The sequence below is a fragment of the Typopeltis vanoorti genome, chromosome 7 (assembly GCF_054136105.1).
Source record: "Typopeltis vanoorti isolate ZY-2024b chromosome 7, IOZ_Tvanoo_1.0, whole genome shotgun sequence".
Classification (NCBI taxonomy): Eukaryota; Metazoa; Arthropoda; class Arachnida; order Uropygi; family Thelyphonidae; genus Typopeltis; species Typopeltis vanoorti.
Genome location: NC_143555.1, coordinates 54,123,555 through 54,147,391, shown reverse-complemented (window position 1 = coordinate 54,147,391; position 23,837 = coordinate 54,123,555). Strand labels below are relative to the sequence as shown.

The window sequence follows — 23,837 nt, the reverse complement described above, 5'->3', positions numbered from 1 at the left end:
ATCACAGTTCTGGATTAAGTATTTCCAAAAACTCTTCATCTAATGTAATGATAGCAGCATTGATTTTAGCCAACTCAACACAAGTGTTGCTGATCTGCTCTCAAATTAGCATTAAGCTTGCCCACATATAAATACATTTAGCTTTTGTGGAATCAAACTTCTGTCTGAATCTTAGTGTTTAATTCCATCGAGACGTGTGTGTGTGTGTGTGTGTGTGTGGAGGGAATTGCTTTAGGATATGTTAGAAAACAGTGATTTAAGAGAATACCATTTGATATATTTGAATGACTAAAGGGTGTAAATATGTTAACCATCCTTAATGAACTGTGTGAGAATAGGAAATATAAGGGAGAGAAAGAAGGTATGAATAGAAATGCTTCATTACTTGCTAACAAATTATGAATAAGTAGCATTTGTGATATATGTGTTTCCTATAAGTTTCTGAGTGGAATGAGTAATGTGAATAACATGATGACATAAGTAAAAAAAATATATGAGAATAGAGAAAGAGATTTGTTTGCAAAATATAAATAAATAATCAATAATAAAGAGTGGCTATATATGTTTGGTAGCTCAGGAAATAACTACAGGGAGGAGCTAACGAATTGAAGTAATAATGCTCATCAGGTGATTCATCTAGGCATTTCTTTTTATGTTATTCCCACCCATGAAAAGTTATTAGTAAACCTATAGTACACTGGTGTCCAAAAGCTAAAGACAAACTACATTTTTACCTGCATATGAAAAAATTTTTATGACTGCAGCCAAATGTGGACATAAATTTATTGCCAGAATACTAATAAATTATATTACACAAAAAATGTGTTCTAAATTTTGTTCAAATTAAATTGCAATACGTTTTTGGCAAAAGTTACAAATTTCCTAAGGATGTAGTTAAGGAATTAATGTACAGTGCTTACAGAAAACTATGCAGAGAAGCATTTTAGAATGCAATATGTGTACCCCAAACTGTGATGCAGCTCTCACAACATCATACCATCTTAGCACTAAGTGATTCAGGAGTTCTTGAGGCAAACTGATCTGCTTCTCCTTCAGAGCATGGATAAGGCCTTGTTTGTTTTCTGGAGGGGGAATTTCAAGCATCAGTGTGTCTCCCTATTGCATCCTGAATGTGCTCTATGGAGCTCAGATCTGGGGAGCATGCTGACCACTCAATTCTATTTAATATCTATGTAGAAAGTTTTTTAACTTGGGTATACTATGTTAAAGATGCCAAGTAATTTTATAAGCTAGGTTTTAATCCTTTTTTTCCCAAGTAAGCAAACAGACAAGTAAGCCAAGTTTGTGCCTGCACATAGTGCAAGTCTGAGGCAACTTGTGGTAAAGGTGGAGTAAGTTCCGATCACTTTCCTTAGTATTTTCTCCTTAATGCAAAGCACATCCCCTTGTGGAGATGTATGATGCTATGCATTAAAGTCAAGGGTCACTAGCCAGACTGGTTTCGACCATTATTGAGGTCTCATCAGTGGGTGAAGTGATGCAGAGCTTATAAATTTTACCTAAACAAGTTGCCACAAGGTGCATTGACCTTATTAAATAAAAATCTCTGGATGAGAGTAAGATGTAGAAAGTTTTTTAACTTGGGTATACTATGTTCTACGTGCAGGCACAAACTTGACTTACTTGTCTGTTTGCTTACTTGTGAAAAAAAGGATTAAAACCTAGCTTATAAAATTGCTTGGTTTCTTTAACATAGTATACCCAAGTTAAAAAACTTTCTACATCTTACTCTCATCTGGAGATTTTTATTTAATAAGGTCAGTGCACCTTGTGGCAACTTGTTTAGGTAAAATTTATAAACTCTGCATCACTTCACCCTTGGCATTTTTATGGTCTGGCTCCCACTGATGAGACCTCAATAAAGGTCAAAATGTCTATTAATATCCTCAGTCTCCAGAAGTATCACCATTGCTCGTGTACAATATGGTGTGGCATTTATCATCCATAAAAATGAATTCTTCACCTATAGCACCACAGAACAGTCGAATATGACACTGGAGAACTTCATTGCAATATCGTTCCCCAATTATAGTACCTTTTTCCAATTCTTGTAACTCGGTGCATTCTGCATAATGCCTCCCCATACTATGACCCCTGCACCACCATATCTATCCATTTCAAGAACATTCTCATGATGGTAAGAAGTAACACTTTTATGCCACATCGAGTGTCTTCTAGAATCAGAGGAAAGACTAAAATGATTTTCATCTGTAAAGAGTAGATTAGCCCATTGGTGTCTTGTCCAATTTTTATGGATACAACACCACTGAAAACGTGCCCTACAATGAGATTTTTTCAGCAGATCTTCTGTCTTATCAATAATAGATGTCACTCATATTTTGTTTCATATTTTGTTCGGAGATCGATAGATGCAGTCCATTTATTATAATACGTAGAAGGATTCATTTGTATTCAGGAATAGATGAATTTTTATTTACTATGTCTGTTCTTTTATAACATTAGAAACACTCCATCCCTTACTGACATTGTACTGCAGAAACAAGATAAGCAAGTATTGTTATATCACTGTCAGAGATTGACTTTCTGTGTACTATATTTAGGAACAATTAATGTAATTAGAAACGACACTTTATAATGAAAAACACTCCCCTCCCACAGACACTATGCTGCATGCATGCATGCATGCATGCAAGCAAAACACATTTTATTATAGCACTAAACATAGTGTCTAACTAAACAGATTTGTCCTAACATCCTCTTTAAAATTTTAAGTTGCAAAAGATAACTGTAACAGCTATTTATAATAGTCATTGGGTACAGAAATCACACAGTTTATGTAAAGCAAATTTTCTAAAACAAATAAAGATGCACATATATACATATATTTATTTATATATGACTTGAAATCATTTTGAATTACATTTGAGATTTTTGATATCATTAAGACATTTCACAAATTCTAATTTTACAAATAAAATTCTACTGAAAAAAAGTTCCAACTAACATGCCATATAAGCTTTGTGAAAATGTGACTACCCAACATGGAAGTGGCATACGTTATGCTAAAGCTAGTTCCCACTCACAGTTTTCCACATGTGCAAATGCTGCCTGACACAAACATGTTAATACCTCTAGTTCATCAAATTAAAGGTATTGATTAGAGAAATTTATAATTAGGCTAAAAGCATTATGCATACTTACTTTGAGCACAGAGAGTAAATGAGGATGAGGGGAGAAAAGTAGGATGTTGCTTACTGTTAATAAATTTATTAGATTATTCCATTTTTTATTACAGTGCTAGCCTGTTATGCAGGAATTACTGCTAATTGATATTTGTACTCGGTTGGAAAAAATTATCCATTCCTTGGGACTTAAAAGACATTTTAAATGATTTTGATTTGTGTGGATGTAGTTATATGTTTGTGTTTTTATGCTGTATTTATAACTTAGAGCTTGTTTTATGAGAGATTTAGAATAATGGTAGCAGATTTTGTTATTACCAGGAATCGATTTATTTCTTTGAACTTTAACAAATTTCAGCATTACATTATGTAAAAGTTATTTCTTTAAAAATCATATATGTAGTTTCTGTTTATGGTATTTTAAAATCACATTAGTATATTGTTGTTTGAATTGGTTTATGCAAGTAGTGAGTTTGGAGGTGGGGGAATGGCAAGCTCATAATAAAGTTTTCTGTAGATATGTACATGAAATATAGATTTAAGATATTTTTCTCTGTCCTACACCATCATATTGCTGACTTGTGGTGTATATAACAGGCTCTTTGTTTCCTTTGTTCTTTATTTTCATCCCTTTTAAATTCTTAGTTTGTGTAATTAATTTTTTTCACATTATTGGTTTTATTCATTTATCTGAAAAGTATTTCTTAGGCTCAGAGATCAATGTTTCATGTTCAGCACTTCCCCTAATTATATACCATCTCATTCTTACCTTCAAAAAAATGCACCCTGATATATCAAATTAATAATCCTTCTTTAATATAATAAAATCTCATTTAATCAATGTCTTTTTTTTTTAGCCTAGTTGGTTAAAGGGACTGCTCCAAGGGATTGCCAAAATAGCTTTAATCTGCATTAAATATTAAGAGCATCATGAATTTTTTCAGATAATCTTCAGTATTTATTGCTAATCACTAATGAATAATGTTTGTATATATTGTTAAATTAATAAAAATGACTACACAGAGGAGAAACTCCATCAGATTATAATGTATGAACATATGACTCTCCTAGAATCACATAACTTATATGTATGTTGATTGAGTGATTAGGGATCAAATCACCCTGTGCAGTTTGTTGTTCTTGTCATGTGTATTTATTTATTTATTGTATTTTGTTTATTTTTTTAAGAATAATATTCTTTTATTCAGCAAAATTGTTATGATCAGCACCCTATCCATAGTAATATATAATTATCTTTCATTTTATATATATATATATATATATATATAGTTTTACAAATGCTTAAATTAATCTGAAATTTTTTATGTGGGAAGGGATGTTGACAGTATACAAATTAACCAAACACTTGGCCAAAGTACCTTCCCGATATACAAGTAACTCCCCTTCATGCATGAAAAACTTGGTATAGAAAGCCTCATACTCCAACACACTGACATTATGGTCAATTTTGATATCTCCCCACCTGTTCGCCAATGTCCCACTTAGACTTTCTTCAAGCTGAATTTCCTTCCAACATCATATCCTGTTTAAATTTACCATGAACTCAGGCTGTTTCAACTGGCATGGAAAATTCTACAGACAAATACAGTCCCCCACCCACCCCATGCTAACTACTTCATGTAGACCTTTGAAGAGAAAGCCTTAAAGTCTGCCCCACGTAGATCCACTGTTTGATTATACTTTGTTGATTATGTATTCTCCATTTGGCAACATGACATGGATGCTCTCAACATTTGTTAACACACCTAAACACCTAGGATCTGATTCACCTTAGAGTAGGAAAATGACAAACATTCCCTTTCCTAATCACTTTAATGACATGCCAGCCTGATAATCCCTGTCATTCTCTATTTACAAAAAACTCACCCATGCTGGTAGACACATTCATAGTCCCCCCCCCCCAACAGTATGTGATTATTAAAACCCTATATAACAGGTCTAAATTAATTAGCTTAGAATAACAGTGTCCTCTCTGCTAAACTTGCCCACACTCTCAAATTCTTCCTAACCAATGGCTACAATCTCCACCATGAAAACATCAAAACCCAGATACTAGCCCCACCTCCAGAACAGAGACCACATCAAAGCTATCACAATTCTGTATATCTGGAGCACATCTGAAAAACTAGCTAAAATCCATAAAAATAAATAAATTAATTAATTAAAAATAAAAATACAACCTTACAACCACTTACAGACCATACAAAAATTGGTATCCCTTATCCCCTTAGAATAACAGTGTCCTCCTGCTAAACTTGACCACACATTCTTCCTAACCAATAGCCACAATCTCCACCATGTTGATTATTTTTAATGGTATAGGTGCGAACACAGACTGATAAGAAAATAACTATTTATTAACTTATTGCTGATATTTCGCTGGTATTCTGTCCAGCATCTTCAGAGTACAAAAACATTTTGTCACAATATGCGAGACAACCACAATCCAGTATAACAATGGGACTATAGTATGAACAGTTGTAATGTGCAACAGAAAGACTAAAGTCCTAATTAGGTGGCATGTATGTTGAGGAAAAAAAAAACAGGTATTAGTTTGGTCTTAAGGCAAGTTTGGGCTTAAGACCAAACTAATATCTGCTTTCTCTCTCTGTTTTTTTCTCAACATAGATGGCGCCTAATTAGGACTTTAGTCTTTGTGTTGCACGTTAATTGTTCATACTGTAGTCCCAATAATATTTTACTAGATGCAGAAACTAATTTATGCAATACATAACATTTTTAAAAGCAAATAATGCTTTTTCTATTACTTGAAATAATACCATTAAGAGAGTTTGCAGATATTTATATTACACAAAAATTGAAGTAGAATGCCATACATTTTGATGAATTTATAAAATGTGCCTACCTCAATGCAGAAGGAATGTGGCATATAGTCAAGTGAGTTCTTGGCTTATGTGCAACCCATGAAGGACATAGCATGAATGTATTAAGGCAATATAAAATACAATTTGGTTGGCTAAGCCCCCAATTGCTAACTCATTATACATTTAGTGTACTGGTGGATACGTAATAATGGATGCACCATGAAGATTGGACATTGAATCAGAGGCTCTAGTTATTTGTCACATTCCTTACAGACTATGAATGGTAGACATTTTCTCTCAGTTATCTAGTGTTGATCCTTGAGCAACTGTATGCCTGCACATGTGTGTGTGTGTGTGTGTGTGAGAGAGAGAGAGAGACTTCCACTTTAGTGACATTTGAAGTATCCTTGCCCTGAGAGAGAGAGAGAGAAGGAATTGTATTTACTGTACACATGGCTCATGATGTTTCATGGCAAATTTATCTTGACAGATTATATCAAGTGGGTCTTCAATAATGAGTCTTGAGAATACTAATAATACACTTTTGTTTTGTTTTTATAAGAGAATAAATTTGATGTATTTCTTTTCTTGTGTGGGTAACCTAATCTTGTCATACATTAATTTTCAGATTCATTTGCATACACTTCTGCAAGGTCTAAGAGAATATATACTTGAACAAAACAGGACGGCAGTTCAGCAAGCAATAAGTATAGTATTGTCTTTTTAATTATTTGTGAAGAATTAGAGATATGAAATTGTCTATGAATACCTCATTTAACAAAATTTGCGTACCGCACAATATCAAAATAATGCCTGTTTCCCCCTCCTCTGCCCCAGAAAATATAATTTATTTAGCAATAACTTTTATATTCATTAATCCCTCCATCTTTCACAAGCATTCTATTATTTTCCAACAAAATCGTCATCATTTTTTTGCTATCCAAAATCTCCATCCACTTTTGCTATCACTGGGTAAGATTCTATATAGCAACCATGTAAAAGTCTTTACTTTGATGTTAGAGTTCTTCAAAAATATTTGTTGTCCTCAAAATGGCATCTTTTGAGTGTATCCATCAAAGAGCAAACAGGTTGGTCAGAGGGTACTAGATCCAGGCTATGAGCATGATGGAAAAAAATCATTCCAGCTAGATGTTGCAAATCCATTGCATCCCTTGTGTGCAAACTAAGGAGATTGGACTTTGTCATGGATAAAGAGAACCTCATGTTTCTAAACTCTGGATTTATTTTTTTTCAGTTTCTGCAAATGTCTCCATGTACCATTCTAAAGAAATTGTGGTTCATCTCGCTCTCTCTCTCAAAATTCCACAATCAGGACCCCTTCTTTATATGGTTGCTATGACTTCACCTATGGAATTCTGTCTTATGAATTTTCTCTTGTGCAATGAATTGAGATTATGTCATTCCATCAACTGTCTCTTTGTTTCAGGGCCATAACTCATGTTTCATCAGTTATGACTATGCATAACAAGAAAGCCTCCCACTTGTTCTCATAGTATACTGGAAAAATTCAGTACAGATGAGTTTTCTTATGGACTTCTTTGTGTTCATCACTCAGCATTTTTGAGACCCACGCTACAGTACCCATCCAATATATTAATTGTATTGATTGTATATTAATGGTAACCATCACTGCTGGTGTTTTGATACTGACTGCATTGCTCATTTCATGAGTCATGATGTAATAATCCTCCTTGATCAATATCAACATGGCTCTTGCTGTTCGGTAACTACCATTGCTGGTCGCCCTTTCGATGCTTGTCACTGACCTCAATTTCACTACTCTTAAAGTGTCAGATCCAGCATCTAACTGTGCTCACTAACCTGAGTCTCATCTTTCACAGTAAGGAATTCAGTCACCACTCAGCTGTACTGACTGTGGTGAAACTAGGGACCACTCTTGTCCACTCATGATGTGTAAAGCTTTCTGCTGTGGGAAAAAATAAAAGAAAATTAAAAATATGGGAGGCAATCCTTTCATACCATCCGGCATATTTATTATAAAAATAAAGGCTGTTATAAAGTCATAATTGTTTCATAGTCAAATATTTTGAAGCCTAAAATATGTTTCAAACTGACCAAAGAACTTATGAAAATACAGCTACTGTAAGCAGACGTGCTTTGCTTTGATATTCCACTACTTGAAAGATAAGAAACTCTACCCATCCCAGGAGCCCATATGCTTGCATTTTATATTATTAATTTGGATTAAAGTTTTACTGCCCTTATGTCTGTTTCAAGCTGTTCATTCTCATCACAGATTAAGTAGAAACCTTATGAGGGCAGAACCTCTTCTTATTACCATAGCAATTTAAGATGGTCAGAAAAGGGTTCTTGACCTCAATATATCTCTACCTAGTCTGGGATGAGAGCCAACACTTAGAACAGTTGTTGGGCCAGTTAATCCTTAATCTGAAAATACCAATAAAAAGCTAATGTATGGGTTTCTTGGGCAGAGTTTGTCATCATTTAAATAGTACAATAGCAAAGCAATTCCGACAGAAGTAAGTTGTGCTATGCAACTGCTAGTGCTTCATTATGCACTCATGGATTAGCTAGTGCATAATCCACTGCTGTTTAATTTATATGTTAATGATATAGAGAATAATTGTGGGGGGGGGTATAGTTTGCTAGTGATGCAAAACTGGGAAAAGCAGTGATTAATAAAGATAATGTAGAGATCCTGCAGGATGATTTAGATATAATAGCAGTATATGCAAAGGATAGAAAAGTGTAATGTTATGCATTACGGGATGAAAATATTACAAACTATGTACTTCATTTTTGGAACTGGATTGCAGAATGCAGCTGGATAGAGATAGATGTAGCTAAGGAAATTTGGATATTATGGTGAACAGGGAGTTTAAGTTCAAAAGGCATATGGCAGAAGACAGAATAGTTCAACAAATACTTGATGTTGAAGAATACATTGATAAGCAGACAGGGAGATTATTGTCCCTCTTTATAAGGCATTTATAATCAGATCTTTCAACTATTGTACACAGGTTGGTTGCCTAGGTTTCTTGGGGATGAGAAGATGGTGGAAAGTATGCAGGGGTAAATCAAAAAGATTGTGACAGGTTTCTGGAATGCTTCCTATAAAGATAGAGTGAAGGTAGGGGGGGGGGGGTTCCAAGTTTACATGGTAGACAGAAAGAAAGAAGTGACATTAGATTAATGCAGAAGAAATATTTCAGTTCATGACAAGTAGGGACTGAAAACAGGCGGTCACACCTGGAAGTGGTGCAAGAATGCAGTTACTAGGGGGTGTGAGCAGTTTACTTTTTTTGCTTGTAGAGTTCTGGTTAATGAGTGCAGAATTATCAGTTGTGGTTGTGAGTGCTTTATCAGGGAATGAGTTTAAGGAGAGAGAGAGAGAGACAGATAGGTATTGTGTGAATAATGGTTAGTAAGGGCATCCTAAAATGAGTTTTTGAACTTCATTGAGAAGATACCCATGCAATAATAATAAAATATTTGGCTTTGAAATAATGATGGATTTAAAATATCATTTATAAGTTTACAATGCCAAATTGTAGCTTGTATGCTTTTTTTTTCAACTTCTGTGTGTGTATATATATATCTATATATATATTGTGTGTGTGTGTGTGTGTGTGTGTGTGTGTGTGTGTGTGTGTGTGTGTGTGTGTGTGTGTGTTTTAATTATTGAAAACACCTCTACATTGTTTTAAAACAATTTGTATTAATCTTTTTGGAATCAAAATTGATAATTATTGGATATCCCTATCTCTTTTCCATGCCATGCCATGCGAGTGTTATTCTTCAAGAGCATGCTTAACATACTTAAAGACTCCAATTTTCCTCTATTCTGACAGTATAAGTAGCAATAAAGACTACAATATTCATAATGTAGTTGATGATTTTGTAGTTTGCTGCACATGCAGTATGTATGCATCCCATTGTTTAAAAATGTGACAAGTGCAAGACAGGGATGTGTATATGTGCGTGAAATATAGGCAATGGGAGGCACTAGGAGACATGCATGTCTCATTCTCAGAATTAGTAGCAGCAGAGATGGTACTCCAAAAATGGGTGATGTTCAGTTGATGCCAGAACTGTGTTGGAAGATAGAGAAAATGTTAAAGACCAACATGTAGATTTAGCCTTGGGCAATTTAGTGAATGGAGGTGGTTTGTCTGATGGCTATGATTGTGTTTGTGAATGTCAGGTGAAAGCAAAATGTATAAATGAAATAGAACTCCTGAGAAAGGAGATGAAAGAATGAGTTGAGAAGGATGAATGTAGATCTTCATAGGATATAGAGGTTGACTAGTACGAGAGGAATGAGAGTAGGAGAACGGCATCACAGAGCAAGGGAGAGAGAGGAAGGCAAGAGAATGGGAGAGACAGTGGAAGAGAGGAAATTGCAGAAAGACAAGAGAGAGTCTGGAAGCAAGGGTACCTCACAAAGGGAGGTGAGGGAGAGAAACTGGACAGAGATTGGAAGCCGTAAGTGTTAGGTATGCCAGTGAGAGAAGGATGAATGAATCTGTTCAGTGTGTCATGTATGGAGATTTGATAGTTTGGGGTCTGCAGAATAGAATACTTGGTGAAATGATAAAGAGAGTGTGGTGGTGAAGAAAGGTGAAAGTGTGGAGGAGATGATAGTAATGGTTGGGATAAATGACTTGAGAGAAACATAAATTGTATAACACGACAGTTGAGGTTGGTGTTAAACATAGTATAGCAAAAATGTGTAAATGTGTGTAAGGAAAGATAGTGAGCATGATGCCCCAGTATGATAATGCAGAGTGGAGGAGAAGAACAGTGATGATGAATGAGACGGCAGCAAGAATGTGCAGGAAAGGAGGTCTGGAATATGTGGATGCATCAAGTACATTTGAGAATAGAAGAACTGTATGCAAGAGATGGATTACATTTGAATGACTCAAGCATTTGGAGAGATTGTTGTTTTCTGGGCAAGTGAATGTATTCGGGCAGGAAAATTAGAATTGCACAAGTGAAATGTAGAAGAGATGGTCTCATGTAGGAACAGTAGCTTGAGAAATGAGAGGTTGTACACTATATTACAGAGCCAGGTAAAATATGAGGGGAGCAATAATGGCTATTAAGAATACTGGCACTACACTGGTTTTTCTGTATACAAATGCTAGGAGCATTCAGAATAAAAGGAATGAGTTTGTGATATTGATTGATTCGGTTTTTCTAAAGGTTGTTTGTATCAGTGAAACTTGGTTAACTGAGGAGGATGTTCTGACAGGGGTAAAAATCAAAGGGTATAGCATATTTTGCCAGGATAGGAAAGGTAAAGGTGATTGTAGAGTGCTACTCATGATAAGAGATGAAATGTATGCTGTCAGGGCAGAAAATCTCACTGAAAATAACACTAATGGCTTTGAGAATATATGGTGTGAGATAGATGTTTATAAGACAAGGTATTTAGTGGAATGTTATTACAGACCAGGGAATGTAGATGGTGATGAGCAGGATATGTTTAGCCAAATTAGTTTGGCAAGTGCAAAGTGAGCAATCATTATGGGGCACTTCAACTATAGTGATATAAACTGGACAGAGGAGAGCATGTGGTAATAAGGGAGCTGAATTTTTGGATTTCTTGTCATAGGCAGCATGTAGTGGAGGGAACATGAGAGTCAAGAGTTTTGGATTTGGTCATAGCATCAGAGGATTTCATAGTGATTATGATGACATACTTACTCTGATTGGTGAGAGTGGCTATGTAGTCCTGACTTGGAAGATAAATAGGCAGGAGGAGGTATGAAAACAGAAGGAAGTTATGTGGAATTATAAGGTAGATGACTATCATAGACTTAGAAACAAGTTTGTAGCAGTACAATGAATGGAAGAGGGGTCATTAGTACATGTGAGATAATTAAGAAAAAATTGTTGACAGCAATTTTTTCTTAATTAGATTGTATACCTGAAGTGAATAAGATAAAGAAATTTGGAGTCAAATGGAGGAAAAGGAATAAAAGGGGAATTGCAGAAGAAAAAAGATTATGGAAAGTATATAAAAAAGAGAGGTGGAGAGCAGTTGCATGAGGAATATAAGGCTCAAGCTAGGAAAGTAACTAGTATTGTAAAGGGAGGAAAAATTAGAATATGAAAAGAGACTGGCACTGCAATCCATGGTGAATTCCAAGGAATTTTTTTGCTATGTGGCAAGTAGGAAGAAAAATTATAGTGGATGGGGTTATCTTGCTGGGTAGAGATGAGAATCAGATGACCAAAGCAGATGATATTGTTGAGCTATTTAATGATCACCTTATTAGAGTGTTCCATCCTGGTACTAAAGGCTTTATTCCTAGAAGGATAATGAGTAGTGAAGTATTAGAAGTGAATGAAGAGGATGTATTCCGAATACTGAGTACACTAAACGTCAATAAGACAGGGAGACGAGATTGAATTTCACAATGTGTTTTAAGAGAATGTGCTATGAAACTGACTGTGCCATTAACTTGACTATTTATTGAAAGTCTTATAATGGGGCAGGTTCCTGGAGTGTGGAAGGAGGGTAAGATAGTACCATTGCATAAGGGTGGTTGTAGAATGGAAATATCCAACTATTGACCTCTTTATATTTCTTCTGCAGTTAAGATTTTGGAAAAATCTTAACTGCAGAAGATTGGTGAGAACTTGTATACAAATTGATGAGAATTTGTATACAGAAATGGGCAGATGAGCGTAATATTTTTTATGCAGGTCAGCACGGATTTGTTAAAGGGAACTCTTGTTTTATTAATCTGGTTATGTTTTACAGGAGACTAACAAGAGCAGTGGATGAGGGTAATGCATACACTGTCTTTTTTTTGTATTTTTCCAAGTCATTTGACATGGTGCCACATGACAAGTTGATTTTTAAGTTGCATCATATTGATTTGGATATCAGGTTAATGGATTAGATTGGTGATTAGTTCTCTGATAGATATCAGAGAGCTGTGTATGGGAAGAACAGTATTAGCGAGTAGGAAGGTTACAAGTGGAGTTCCACCGATTTCAGTCCTGGGACTGCTGTTCCATTGTTTGTTATATCAATGCTATTGTTACAGGACTACAGGGAGATATTCAGTTATTAGCGCAGGTTGTTAAACTTGGAAGGGTTATTAGTAATAGTACTGATGTTTTGGCTCTTCAAGAGAATTTGAATAAGCTTAAAAGGGTGGTCATTTGAATAAGAATGTCAGTTTAATGCAATTAAACATAAGGTTTTAAAATTTGGGATCAACAGATTGGATGCTTCATACACTCTTGATGGAGTGATACTGGAAGAAGTAGAGGAAGCAAGAGATCTTGGGGGGTGATTGTGGATAGAGATTTGAAGTTCTGAGAACATATTACAGTGGTTGTGAATTCCAGAGAATTCCAGCGATGTTGAGGAGAACATTGACCGCAAGAAATAAAATGGTGGTGGTCCCATTGTATAAAGCTTTGATCAGACCATATCTGGATTTCTGTACTCAGATCTGGTTGCCAGGATTTGAAAGGGATGAAGTAACCTTGGAGAAGGTGCAGATATGGATAACAAAAATGTTATTATGCTATTAGAACATAATAACAACAATGTTATTATGAGGATAGACTGGAGGCATGCAGAGTTTGGTGAATAGAAGGCGGGGGGGGGGGGGTATGATCGAAACATTTAAGCTGTTGAAGGGTTATTATTGTATTAACACTGAAGAGATTTTTCTTATGATAGAATGAGGGGAAAGGAGCAATGACCAGCCCTGGAAGTTGCAGAAGAAGATGGTGAGTAAATGGGTAAGAGATAATGCATGGGAAGTGGTAGGAGCAGGGAATGCATTGCCTGATGGGGGGGGGTGGAAATCATGCAGGCTGTGGATGATTTTTTTAAGCACTAGTATGATAGAGTTTATGTTGATAGTGTTGGCCTTCCATGTGTCTTGGAGTCTTGTGACTCCAGAGGTAATGATGATAACAATCCTACTGCCATTTACTCTGCCAGATCATGCCTGGATGGCAGGGGAGATTGAAGTAGTTTTATCTTGGAGACAGTGTTGACACATCTCTTCATGACCTTACTCTCTTATCAACTATTCTCCAAATCTTTTGTGGATTGATTTAACATTTGATATTTGTAGCACATTTGATCATGTTTAGTATCACAGCCTACTGATGAAAATCCCTTCTTTTGGTCTATCTTTTACTTTCTGTAATCAGGTCTCTTCCTGCAAGCTTCTTCTCCACCAATACAGGAGTGTTTCAGGTTTTATTTTATCATCTGCCTTCTTTCTTCTACACTTACCTTCTCTCTCATTGACCAGTAATCATGTCTACAGTTCTGATGGAATATGCCTCCTTCAGTTTTTTTTGGCAAAAAGACATCAGAAGAATGCTGAACAAGTTAGACTTCAAAAAAAAAAGTTTTCTGGTCTAGTTGCACTTAAATACGGTTCTCCAGAAAATAGCACCTATTCTTTATTGTCTCTACAATCCTCTGTATGCATTTGCCACTTATCTCAGTATGTGGAAACAAAATAAATAAATAAATAAATGTAAATGAAATCTACTGTCAAATTACCAGCTGCTCACCATCACCTTAGTACTCTTTAAAATAATGATAGAAAATATTGAGTGATGGCAAAATTAGTAATGGAGAAAGTTATTAACAGTCAATTTTTCCATTACCTAGAGGTTTACCAGTTAACCAACAGCATGGATTCTGCCAATCTAGATTAGTCTACATCACCTGCTACTGGACATGTATCGTATAAAGGTATGGAGAAACATGCTGTTGCTCTTGACATTTCCAGAGCTTTTGACTGCGTCTGGCATTGAGGCCCACTTAGTAAAATTGCTATCCTTCAGGTCTACCTGCCATCTTCTGTAATTGAGTAGCAAGCTTTCTTACTGTCAATCACTGCTTGTTATGGTAGATATTCCTACTCTTTGAGCTTCATTACCAATGCAGGAGAGTCTCGGGACACGTGTTCCTCACCTACCCTCTTTCTTTTATACATAATTGACCTGCTTTCAAGCTTCAAGAAATATAATAATATCGAATCTAAAACCAAATACTTCTCACAAAAGATAACTGAGACAGCTGAAGAAATTCTTGGATACAAAAGGAAAGTCAATAAACCATGGATAACTAAAAATATTTTGGACCTGTACGACGAAAGAAGATATTTGAAATCTCATATTAATAGCAGTGATAATAGAGAACAGTATAAAAATATTACTAAGATTATTAAAAAAGAAATCAAACATGCTAGAAACTTATGGATACTAGATGAATGCAAAAATATAGAAGAGGACTTAAATAAAAATAACCCTAAAAGTGCTTTTCAAATTATCAATAAGTTAACCAAACCTTTTACTGCAATTAATTGGAAGATGAAGATGGAACTCCTATTAAGGATAACCAAAAAATAGTAGATAGATGGAAATGTTATGCAACCAAGCTTTTTCAAAAGGACCCTCAACTGACTGATGATATTTTGGACGGAATTTTGCCAGGAGGTTCAGAGGAATGAGATTACCCGATATTAAAAGAAGTCATTGCAGCAGTTAGCTCCTCAAAAATAGGAAAATCACTGGGAATTGATGGTATTACAATGGAACTGATATGCAAAGGAGGTGACATCATCATAGACACCTTGCTAAATTTATTCCAGGACGTGTGTTCTAGAACGCAGAGACTTGGCCTTCTGATTGGCGGTCCTTGTACCTATTCCTAAAAAGAGAAACAGCACTAAATGTAGCAACTATAGAACAATAAGCCTTATTAGTCATCCAAGCAAAATCCTGTTAAAAATACTATTGTCAAGAATCGAAAAGAAAATAGAAAGCAGACCATCAGATGAACAAGCAGGTTTCTGGAAGTCCAGAAGTACAATCGACCATATTTTTACAATACATAGAACATAACAAAATAATCTGTCACAACTTTTTAGACCTACAAAAAGCTTTTGACTCAATATGGCACAAGGCATTATGGAAAATTTTAGAACATTATGGTATTGACAACAAAATCATTAGGATTATTAAATCTCTTTATTCCTCATCTGATATGAGAATTGAAATTAAAAATTGCAGCAGTGAACCGTTCCTGGCAGAACGGGGTATAAGACAGGGATGCATCTTGTCCCCTCTTCTTTTTAATTGTTTTCTGGAATATGTCATAGATGAAGCTCTTCATGAATATGACACTGGAATAGTAGTGTCATATTCATGAAGAATAGGAATAAATAACTTACGTTTTGCAGATGATATCGATCTTCTGGCAGAAAGTGAAGAGGAATTACAAGAGATAACCAGCTGTGTTTTTGGAACATTAAAAAAATATGGATTATACATAAACCTACAAAAAACAAAAACAATGATAACCTCAAAATCAGACATTGAATTCTTAAAGATACAATTGGCTATAAACAAATTGAGAATGTAAACAAGTTCGCTTATCTAGGAAGCACATTGAGTTAAGATGGTCGCTTAAAAACCAACATTAAATATCAAATTGCTAAGGCAACCGTGGCCCTACAGAAGCTAAAACCATTGTGGGGAGATAACAGATTAGCAATCACAACCAGACTAAGACTAATTGACACCTTGGTGAATTCTATCCTCTTGTATGGTTGTGAGGCCTGGACTTTATTGAGGAAAGATGAGAGGAGACTCCTGTCTTATGAAATGAAAACTTACAAAAGACTTTCACAAAACCAATGAAAATGTCCGAAAACTGATTGATTCAATAGACTGGAGAAAAAGGGAAAATATTCTGACAGTCATCAGAAGAAGACAGATGAAATGGTTTGGACATGTGGAGAGGGCTAATGGCATTCCAAAGCATGCACTAGAAGGAATCGTTCCGGGATCAAGTGTTAGGGGCTGATCTTGATTAAAATGGACAAATTCCTCCCTTTCTCAACTGACATCAAGAACAAGAGACCGAGATGATTGGAGAAGGCTAACAAAGAATATCACCTACCAGCCATGAGTGACCGAACGGTCCATTTAGGTCTACGGGAGAGAAGAAGACTTGCTTTCAGTCACCGCTAACCCTATCCATAGCTTGCTGATGATAGTACTCTCCATTCATCCAGCTCATTTTAAAAACCATGCAGCACTGCTCAAATATTTCAAGTGTATATTATACTTGACAAGAAATTATATTCTTCTCAGTATAAGGGGGTGGGATGTTCCTGGTTGGAACCAGGAATATCATCCTTACATTCTACACACAACTTATTTGCTAAATTTATGAAATGTAGCTATCATTCATAAAGACAGGACAGTCTCCATCCTTGTTTGTTTGTTGGAAAGTGGCATGGTTACCCACGAGGATGAAGACTGTCCTGTCCTTATGAATGATGGCTACATTTCATAAATTTAGCAAACAAAGTTCAGTGTGTTGAATGTAAGGATAATATTCCTGGTTCCTATCAGGAACATCCCACCCTCTTATGAAAGAAGGCAAGTGTAAAGAGAGTGTCAATAGGGACCTTAACTCATATGTCTGGCCCACCCTCTCACAACTCCAACATTGCTGTCTCTTTAGAGCGTATCAAAGAGAAAAGTCGGTATGAGCTGTTGATATACTCAAAATGGTTTCACTAAATAAGAACGCACTAGTAAAAAAAATAATGGAATGTGGGCAACAGAATATGAAGATGGGATAGATATCTGTTTTCCTGAAGAAGATAAAACAATTAATATATATTTAATGCCCTAAAGGGAGTGCAATTTGATGATGTTTTGGATATTTTTACTTTAGAAGAAAAAATGTTGGACACTGTCCATAATTTTCCAGAAAGGGAAAAAAAAATCCAGGGGCAATGAAGACCTCATAATATTAAAAGCCAGATGACACCACCAAAAATGAAGAATGAAAACATTTCTACAGTGGAATTGTGGATTCCATCAAAACATCAATGACATCAGGGGATTTCTTGCAGAATTATAAACCAATGTGCTTTTGCTTACAGGAAATATACCTGAAGCCTATTGACACTTTGGCATTATGAAATGTAGCCATTATTCATAAGGACATGGGATGAACCTGCCTGCAGAGGAATTGCCATCCTTGTGGGCTACAATATCCCTTTCAGCAAGTCCTACTCAATATAAACATAGATGTAGTTGCCATCCAACTCTTATTCACATCTTTTATAACAGTATGCTGCATATACCTATCTCCTGCTGCTGATATCTCTTAGGATGACGTTGCTGCCATATTGCCATTATCATCTCATTTAGGAGTGGATTTAAATGGACTTAACACTGTGAGATAGTTCCCAACTAGTATTGAAGAATGGGTTGTAGAGCATATGCTCAACAATAATGATCTCTTCCTCTTGAACATAGGAAGCACCTTCTTCCACATGCCTACCCAGACTTTCACTGCTATTGGTTGTCTGCTCATCCTATCTCTTTCTACTGATTAGTGGGAAACTGACTGCTTATTCAGGATTCATGATATACACTTTTTTTTTAGTGCAACATGCACTACATCACTGATATGATGATGATGAAAAATTAAGCAAGCTGACTGCTCACTTTCTCTTTCTTATCAGAATTTGATTCTGCAATGGTCATGATAACACTTAGAACAAAGCTCGGAATATCTTCCACAGATATCCCACAATAGCAGACCAGCCTTCTTGCCATTGAACATGCCAAACAAGACACACCTGCCTCCCTGGATCCAATATGCATCTTCCATAGCAAGAGCAGCAAAGAAATCTGGGCTAAAATCTGCAAAATGAAGAGCAAGTATGCCACCCACCCACTATTTATCTTTGAACATAATCAATGTACAGTTGCCAATCCAACAGCAGTTGCTCACACTCTTGAGAAGAATTTTGCCAAAATACCAACAATATCTTCTTTACCCCTGGAGTTCATTGCTTAAAAATCTTTGAACAGTATGAAACCACAGCAAGGAAATCTCAGCTAAAATCCAGAAAATGAAGAGTAGGTATACCACCTGCCCACTTTCAATCCTTGAACATAATGGATGTACAATTGGCCAACTCAAAAGCATTTGCTGACACTCTTGGGGAGAATTTTTTAAAATATCAGCAATGTCTTCTTATTGCCCAAAGTTCCTTGCCATCTTTCAAAATGGCAGATTTTATCAGATTCACATGTACATATATTTTTCTTCCTGTTTTTTTATGAACTTCTTTACACTTGCTGCTTATGCTTTTTTACGCATTTTTTATACATTCGTTTCCTTACCTTTTTATGCTGTTGCATTATTTATTTATTAATTATCACCTTGTATACTGCTATGAACTGTATTTGGCACAGTACAACCTTAGCTGTCCTTGCACCACTAAACTCTTAACCAAACAAAACCAAACCTGCATCCTCCATCCTCCTCCTCCTCCTCCCGACACTCTTGGGGAGAATTTTTCAAAATATCAGCAAATGGCAAGATGACATATCTTGCCATCTTTCAAAATGGCAGATTTTATCAGATTCACATATGCATTTATTTTTCTTTCTGTTTTTTTATGAACTTCTTTACACTTGCTGCTTATGCTTTTTTACACATTTTTTTATACACTCGTTTCTTTACCTTTTTATGCTGTTGCATTATTTATTTATTAATTATCACCTTGTATACTGCTATGAACTGTATTGGCACAGTACAACCTTAGCTGTCCTTGCACCACTAAACTCTTAACCAAACAAAACCAAATCTGCATCCCCCACCCTTCCCCACTGGTCTGTTACCAGTGATTGAGGTGCCAATACATACTTTTAATATACTGCTTACAGGAGTTTCTCTCTGCATGGTTAGCCTAGTGGCTATGCACTTTGCAACCATATGCCTGGGGAAGGAGTGTCCTAGGTTCAGTTCCCGTCTATGCCGTGAGGAGCTTAAGGATTTTTCTCAGCCATAACCAAGTTAGCCAGTCTTGGGCTTTTCCCCCAGTTTATCTGGGGGTTTTCATCCTGCAAGCAGACAAATCGGCTCCGTGAACACACACATGGCTATAGTCGTAGAATATAGTACTTAATCCCTCATTAGTAGGGCTCAACCAGTCCTAAGGGGCAGTCAAGGAACGGGGTGGGGGGTTTATTTAAAATAAAATAAACATATATTTATTTTAATATATGTTTCTGCTTTATAAGAATTGTCTTTTCTTCATATTCCATAAAAGTAATGTTTCTATATGATAAAGATTCACTGCACTATTGAAAGGGAGAATTTGTTTCTTTTTCAATTTAATTCTCTCAGTAAAAAGAAAATGATGACTGAGAAAAACTGATAAATCAGTACAAAGATTGATATAATGTAGTTGCTTTACTTATTCCACTCAAAAATCTAAACAATGTTAAAAGTCTTCTTGGAGTTTTGCTTGGAATGCAGTTTGGTGGATTACTGTGATGTTTTTTCTTGGCCTTTGTTTCTCATTATGAATGTAATTCAGTTGAGACCAGTATACAGATTTATTTATTGCAGAGTTTAAATTTAAAGAAGGTCTGTGAGAATTATTATGAAACCACATGACTACTGTATGTTTGTTTACTGAATGAGTTGTATATAATAACTGTATATTATATATAATTAATTAAATTATTTATTTGGACCTACTTGGAGCAATTTCTGATTTCAGCTAATAATTAAAGATAAGGTATTTTTTTATTGAATCAAACACGTAAGTCTGAGATCAGTAATATATCTTTTTTAAATAACGAAACCTGTGGTGAGATCATAATTAAAAGAAACACACTTATTAACCACAGTGAAAATTATTTAATTATAAATATTTCATCCTAAGTATCTTAGGACATCATCAGTACAGTAGTTTAAACAATAATAGGAATAACATACAGTTAGGGTGCATGATTACAATAGAATCTCATTAAACGTGCGTAACATGTTACAGAAGTAAAAAAAAAAAAAACTAATAATAATTATTTTACACAATTTTGTATGACAATTTCCCATACTTTAGGAATAGTAAGAATGTTGTTGCTGTTTAAATTTGGTCTGTGTAGTAGGGCTTCAGAACTTTCTTTATATAAACATTCATGTTTATATAAAGATCTGTGTAAAAGTTTCGACTTCTCCCAATGGATCCTATGGTTTGGGTTTTCAACTCCGTGTTGGGAAAGACCAGATTTCTGCGGGTTGAAAAGACAAATGTTGGTCTTGATGTTCCGAGATGCGTTTCTGAACAGACCTACCTGTCTGTCCAAAGTAAGACAATTTGCATGAGCATGGAATCTCATAAACACCACGCAACATCAAAGGTGAGAGTTTGTCCTTAGGAGAAGGTAACAAGTTGTAAATTTGGTTGATAGGTTTGTAAGTAGTGGTAAAATTGTATTTCTTCATAATTTTAGAAAGACGTTCGGAGATGCCTTTGACGTAAGGTATGGGAATCCTATGGACTTCTTCTTATCTGGTTTGATGTGTGGGAAAGTGACTGATGATTTTTTGAGTTGTTTTAGGATTATATCCATTTAGGATGGCTGTATTTTTGATTACTTCTAATTCTTAGTTTAGAGATTCTTCAGAGGAGCAGAATTTGTGTGCTCTGGAAACTAGTGATTTTATAATGCCAGATTTCTGAGATTGATGATGAGCAGAAGAATTGTGAATGTAGCGACCCGAGAATGTAGGCTTGTGAAAGATAGACGTGTCAATGGAACAGTCTTCTTTTCTTTGAATGTGTAAATCCAAAAAGGAGATTCTTTTTCTAACGTAAAGTTGATGCGATGATGAAAAAGGTTAATTTTATCTAGAAACAGTTGTAATTCATGTTCGGGATCATCCCAGACTGCAAATACGTCGTCGACATATCTTAACCAAATTTTTGGTTTGGGTTCAAAAGTGAATATTTTTTCCTCAAGGTGTTCTAGAAACAAGTTTGGTGATAAAGGAGATCCCATTGCTGTTCCTTCTTCTTGCTTGTAAATTTGACCTTTCCAGCTGAAGTAACCTGATGCAATAACAAACTTGAACAATTCAACTATATCAGATGGAAATTTTTGAGTTAGTAATTCTATTGTTTCTTTATGGGGAATGTTCGTGAAGAGGGAGACAATGTCAAAGCTGATTAATAAATCAGTTTTTGACAGTTGAATGTCTTTCATTTTTGTGTGTAACTCTATAGAATTTTTGATTGAAGAGACTGAGTGGCCTATGTGAAGACGGAGAAAGGTTAGATAAGAATCTTGATAACTTGTAAGTTGGACTGCTGATACAGTCTACAATGGGGCTCAGTGGAACATTAGTTTTGTGTAACTTAGGTAAGCCATAAATTCTAGGAGGTCTGGCATGGTATGTCTTAAGTTTTTTGATTGTTTCTTCATCTAAGGAGGAAGTTTCATTAAGTAGTTTATTTAATTTTCTGAGTTGACATTTTGTAGGATCATAATCCAATTTGGCGTAAGTATTATGATCTCGAAGAAGTATATTCATTTTTCAGTCATATGAATTGTTATCAAGAACCACAGTGGTATTTCCTTTATCAGCTCTGATAATGGTTATGTTTTTATTATGTTTTAAGGATATAATAGCTTTCAATTCTGATGGTGAGATATTTAATTCCGAAGGTTTGGCATTGTAGATCACTTTAGCTACCTCAAAACGAAGTCTGTTGGCTTCAATACTGGAGAGATGGTTGATGTTTCTTTCTGTATTATGTATGAAGTCTAAATATGGGATTTTGGTGAAATCGCAAATTTATGGCCTCTTGCTAGAATATTTAATTCGTCTGTTGTTAGTGGATGGTTAGATAAATTGACTACCCATTTTTCCGTTGGTAATTTGTTAGTGATCTTTTTTGATCTTTTTAGTAGATTAAGGTATTTATTATGTAGAGCACTATTGCTTTTATCAAAAGCTTTTTTTCCTGAATTCTTTGAGACAGTTTTAATTAATTGTAGCAATTCTTGATTTAATGTATTTGACAAGTCTGTTTCTAGTTCTGTAATTTTAAAATTGTTTGTTGCTAATTCATGCTTAGAAACTCGTAACTGATTGAGTAGTAAGGAATGGCTTGCTTTTTGATAAATTTTATGGGCACCTGGAGATTTGATGACTTCCTTCGGTTTTGCAAAGGTTGGAATGAGATTATCGCATCTACACTTTTTTAAAAAAAGAGATTTGAGCTTGTAGCTTACCCTGTTTTAATTGCTGTTTTCCTAGTAAGTTTGTCTTCTGCACTGTCATTTCCCCTTGAAGGAATAAAAAAATTTTATTCCTTCACAGGGAAAATTATATCTTTATGATCTCACCACAGGTTTCGTTATTTAAAAAAGTTGTCATACAAAATTGTGTAAAATAATTATTATTAGAGATGTTTTTTTTTTTTTTTAACTTCTGTAACACGTTATGCACGTTTAATGAGATTCTATTGTAATTGTGTGCCCTGACTGTTTGTTATTCCTATTATTGTTTAAACTACTGTACTGATGATGTCCTAAGATACTTAGGATGAAATATCTACAATTAAATAATTTTCACTGTGTTGTTTAATGCATGTGTTTCTTTTAATTACAGTAATATATTATTCCCTAAGGACAAACTTGGTTATCATTTCTACTGCACCAAAAAAAAAAAAACATCACTCATCACCATTTATGCTGCAACAGTTTAGAAGTTCATTTCAATGTGTTATGATTACTTAGTTTAGGCAGAGATAATAAAATGCTAACAATAAGGATAATGCATGTTTTTTTTAACAGGAATCATATTGAGAGAGGAGTTGTTTTGCTTTGGCTTCTTTCTCTGTATAGATATAATTTGTAAAATTGTAATTATCTTAAAATTGCATTTAAAAGATAAAATTTTGAAGTTTGCAATTTTACTTTTTTCCCCCTTATA

The 23,837-nt window shown here is 35.1% G+C and overlaps 1 protein-coding gene across 6 annotated transcripts in view; it reads left to right on the top strand.

Annotated features, from left to right (window-relative positions):
• Ask1 (apoptotic signal-regulating kinase 1) overlaps positions 1 to 23,837 on the top strand; it is a 937,451-nt gene that overhangs the window by 729,846 nt on the left and 183,768 nt on the right. For all 6 annotated transcript variants that reach the window (XM_090395264.1, XM_090395267.1, XM_090395262.1 and 3 more), the window contains one exon: positions 6,639 to 6,717. In XM_090395264.1, the coding sequence (XP_090251390.1) occupies positions 6,639 to 6,717 (79 nt within the window). The remainder of the gene's footprint in view (positions 1 to 6,638; positions 6,718 to 23,837) is intronic.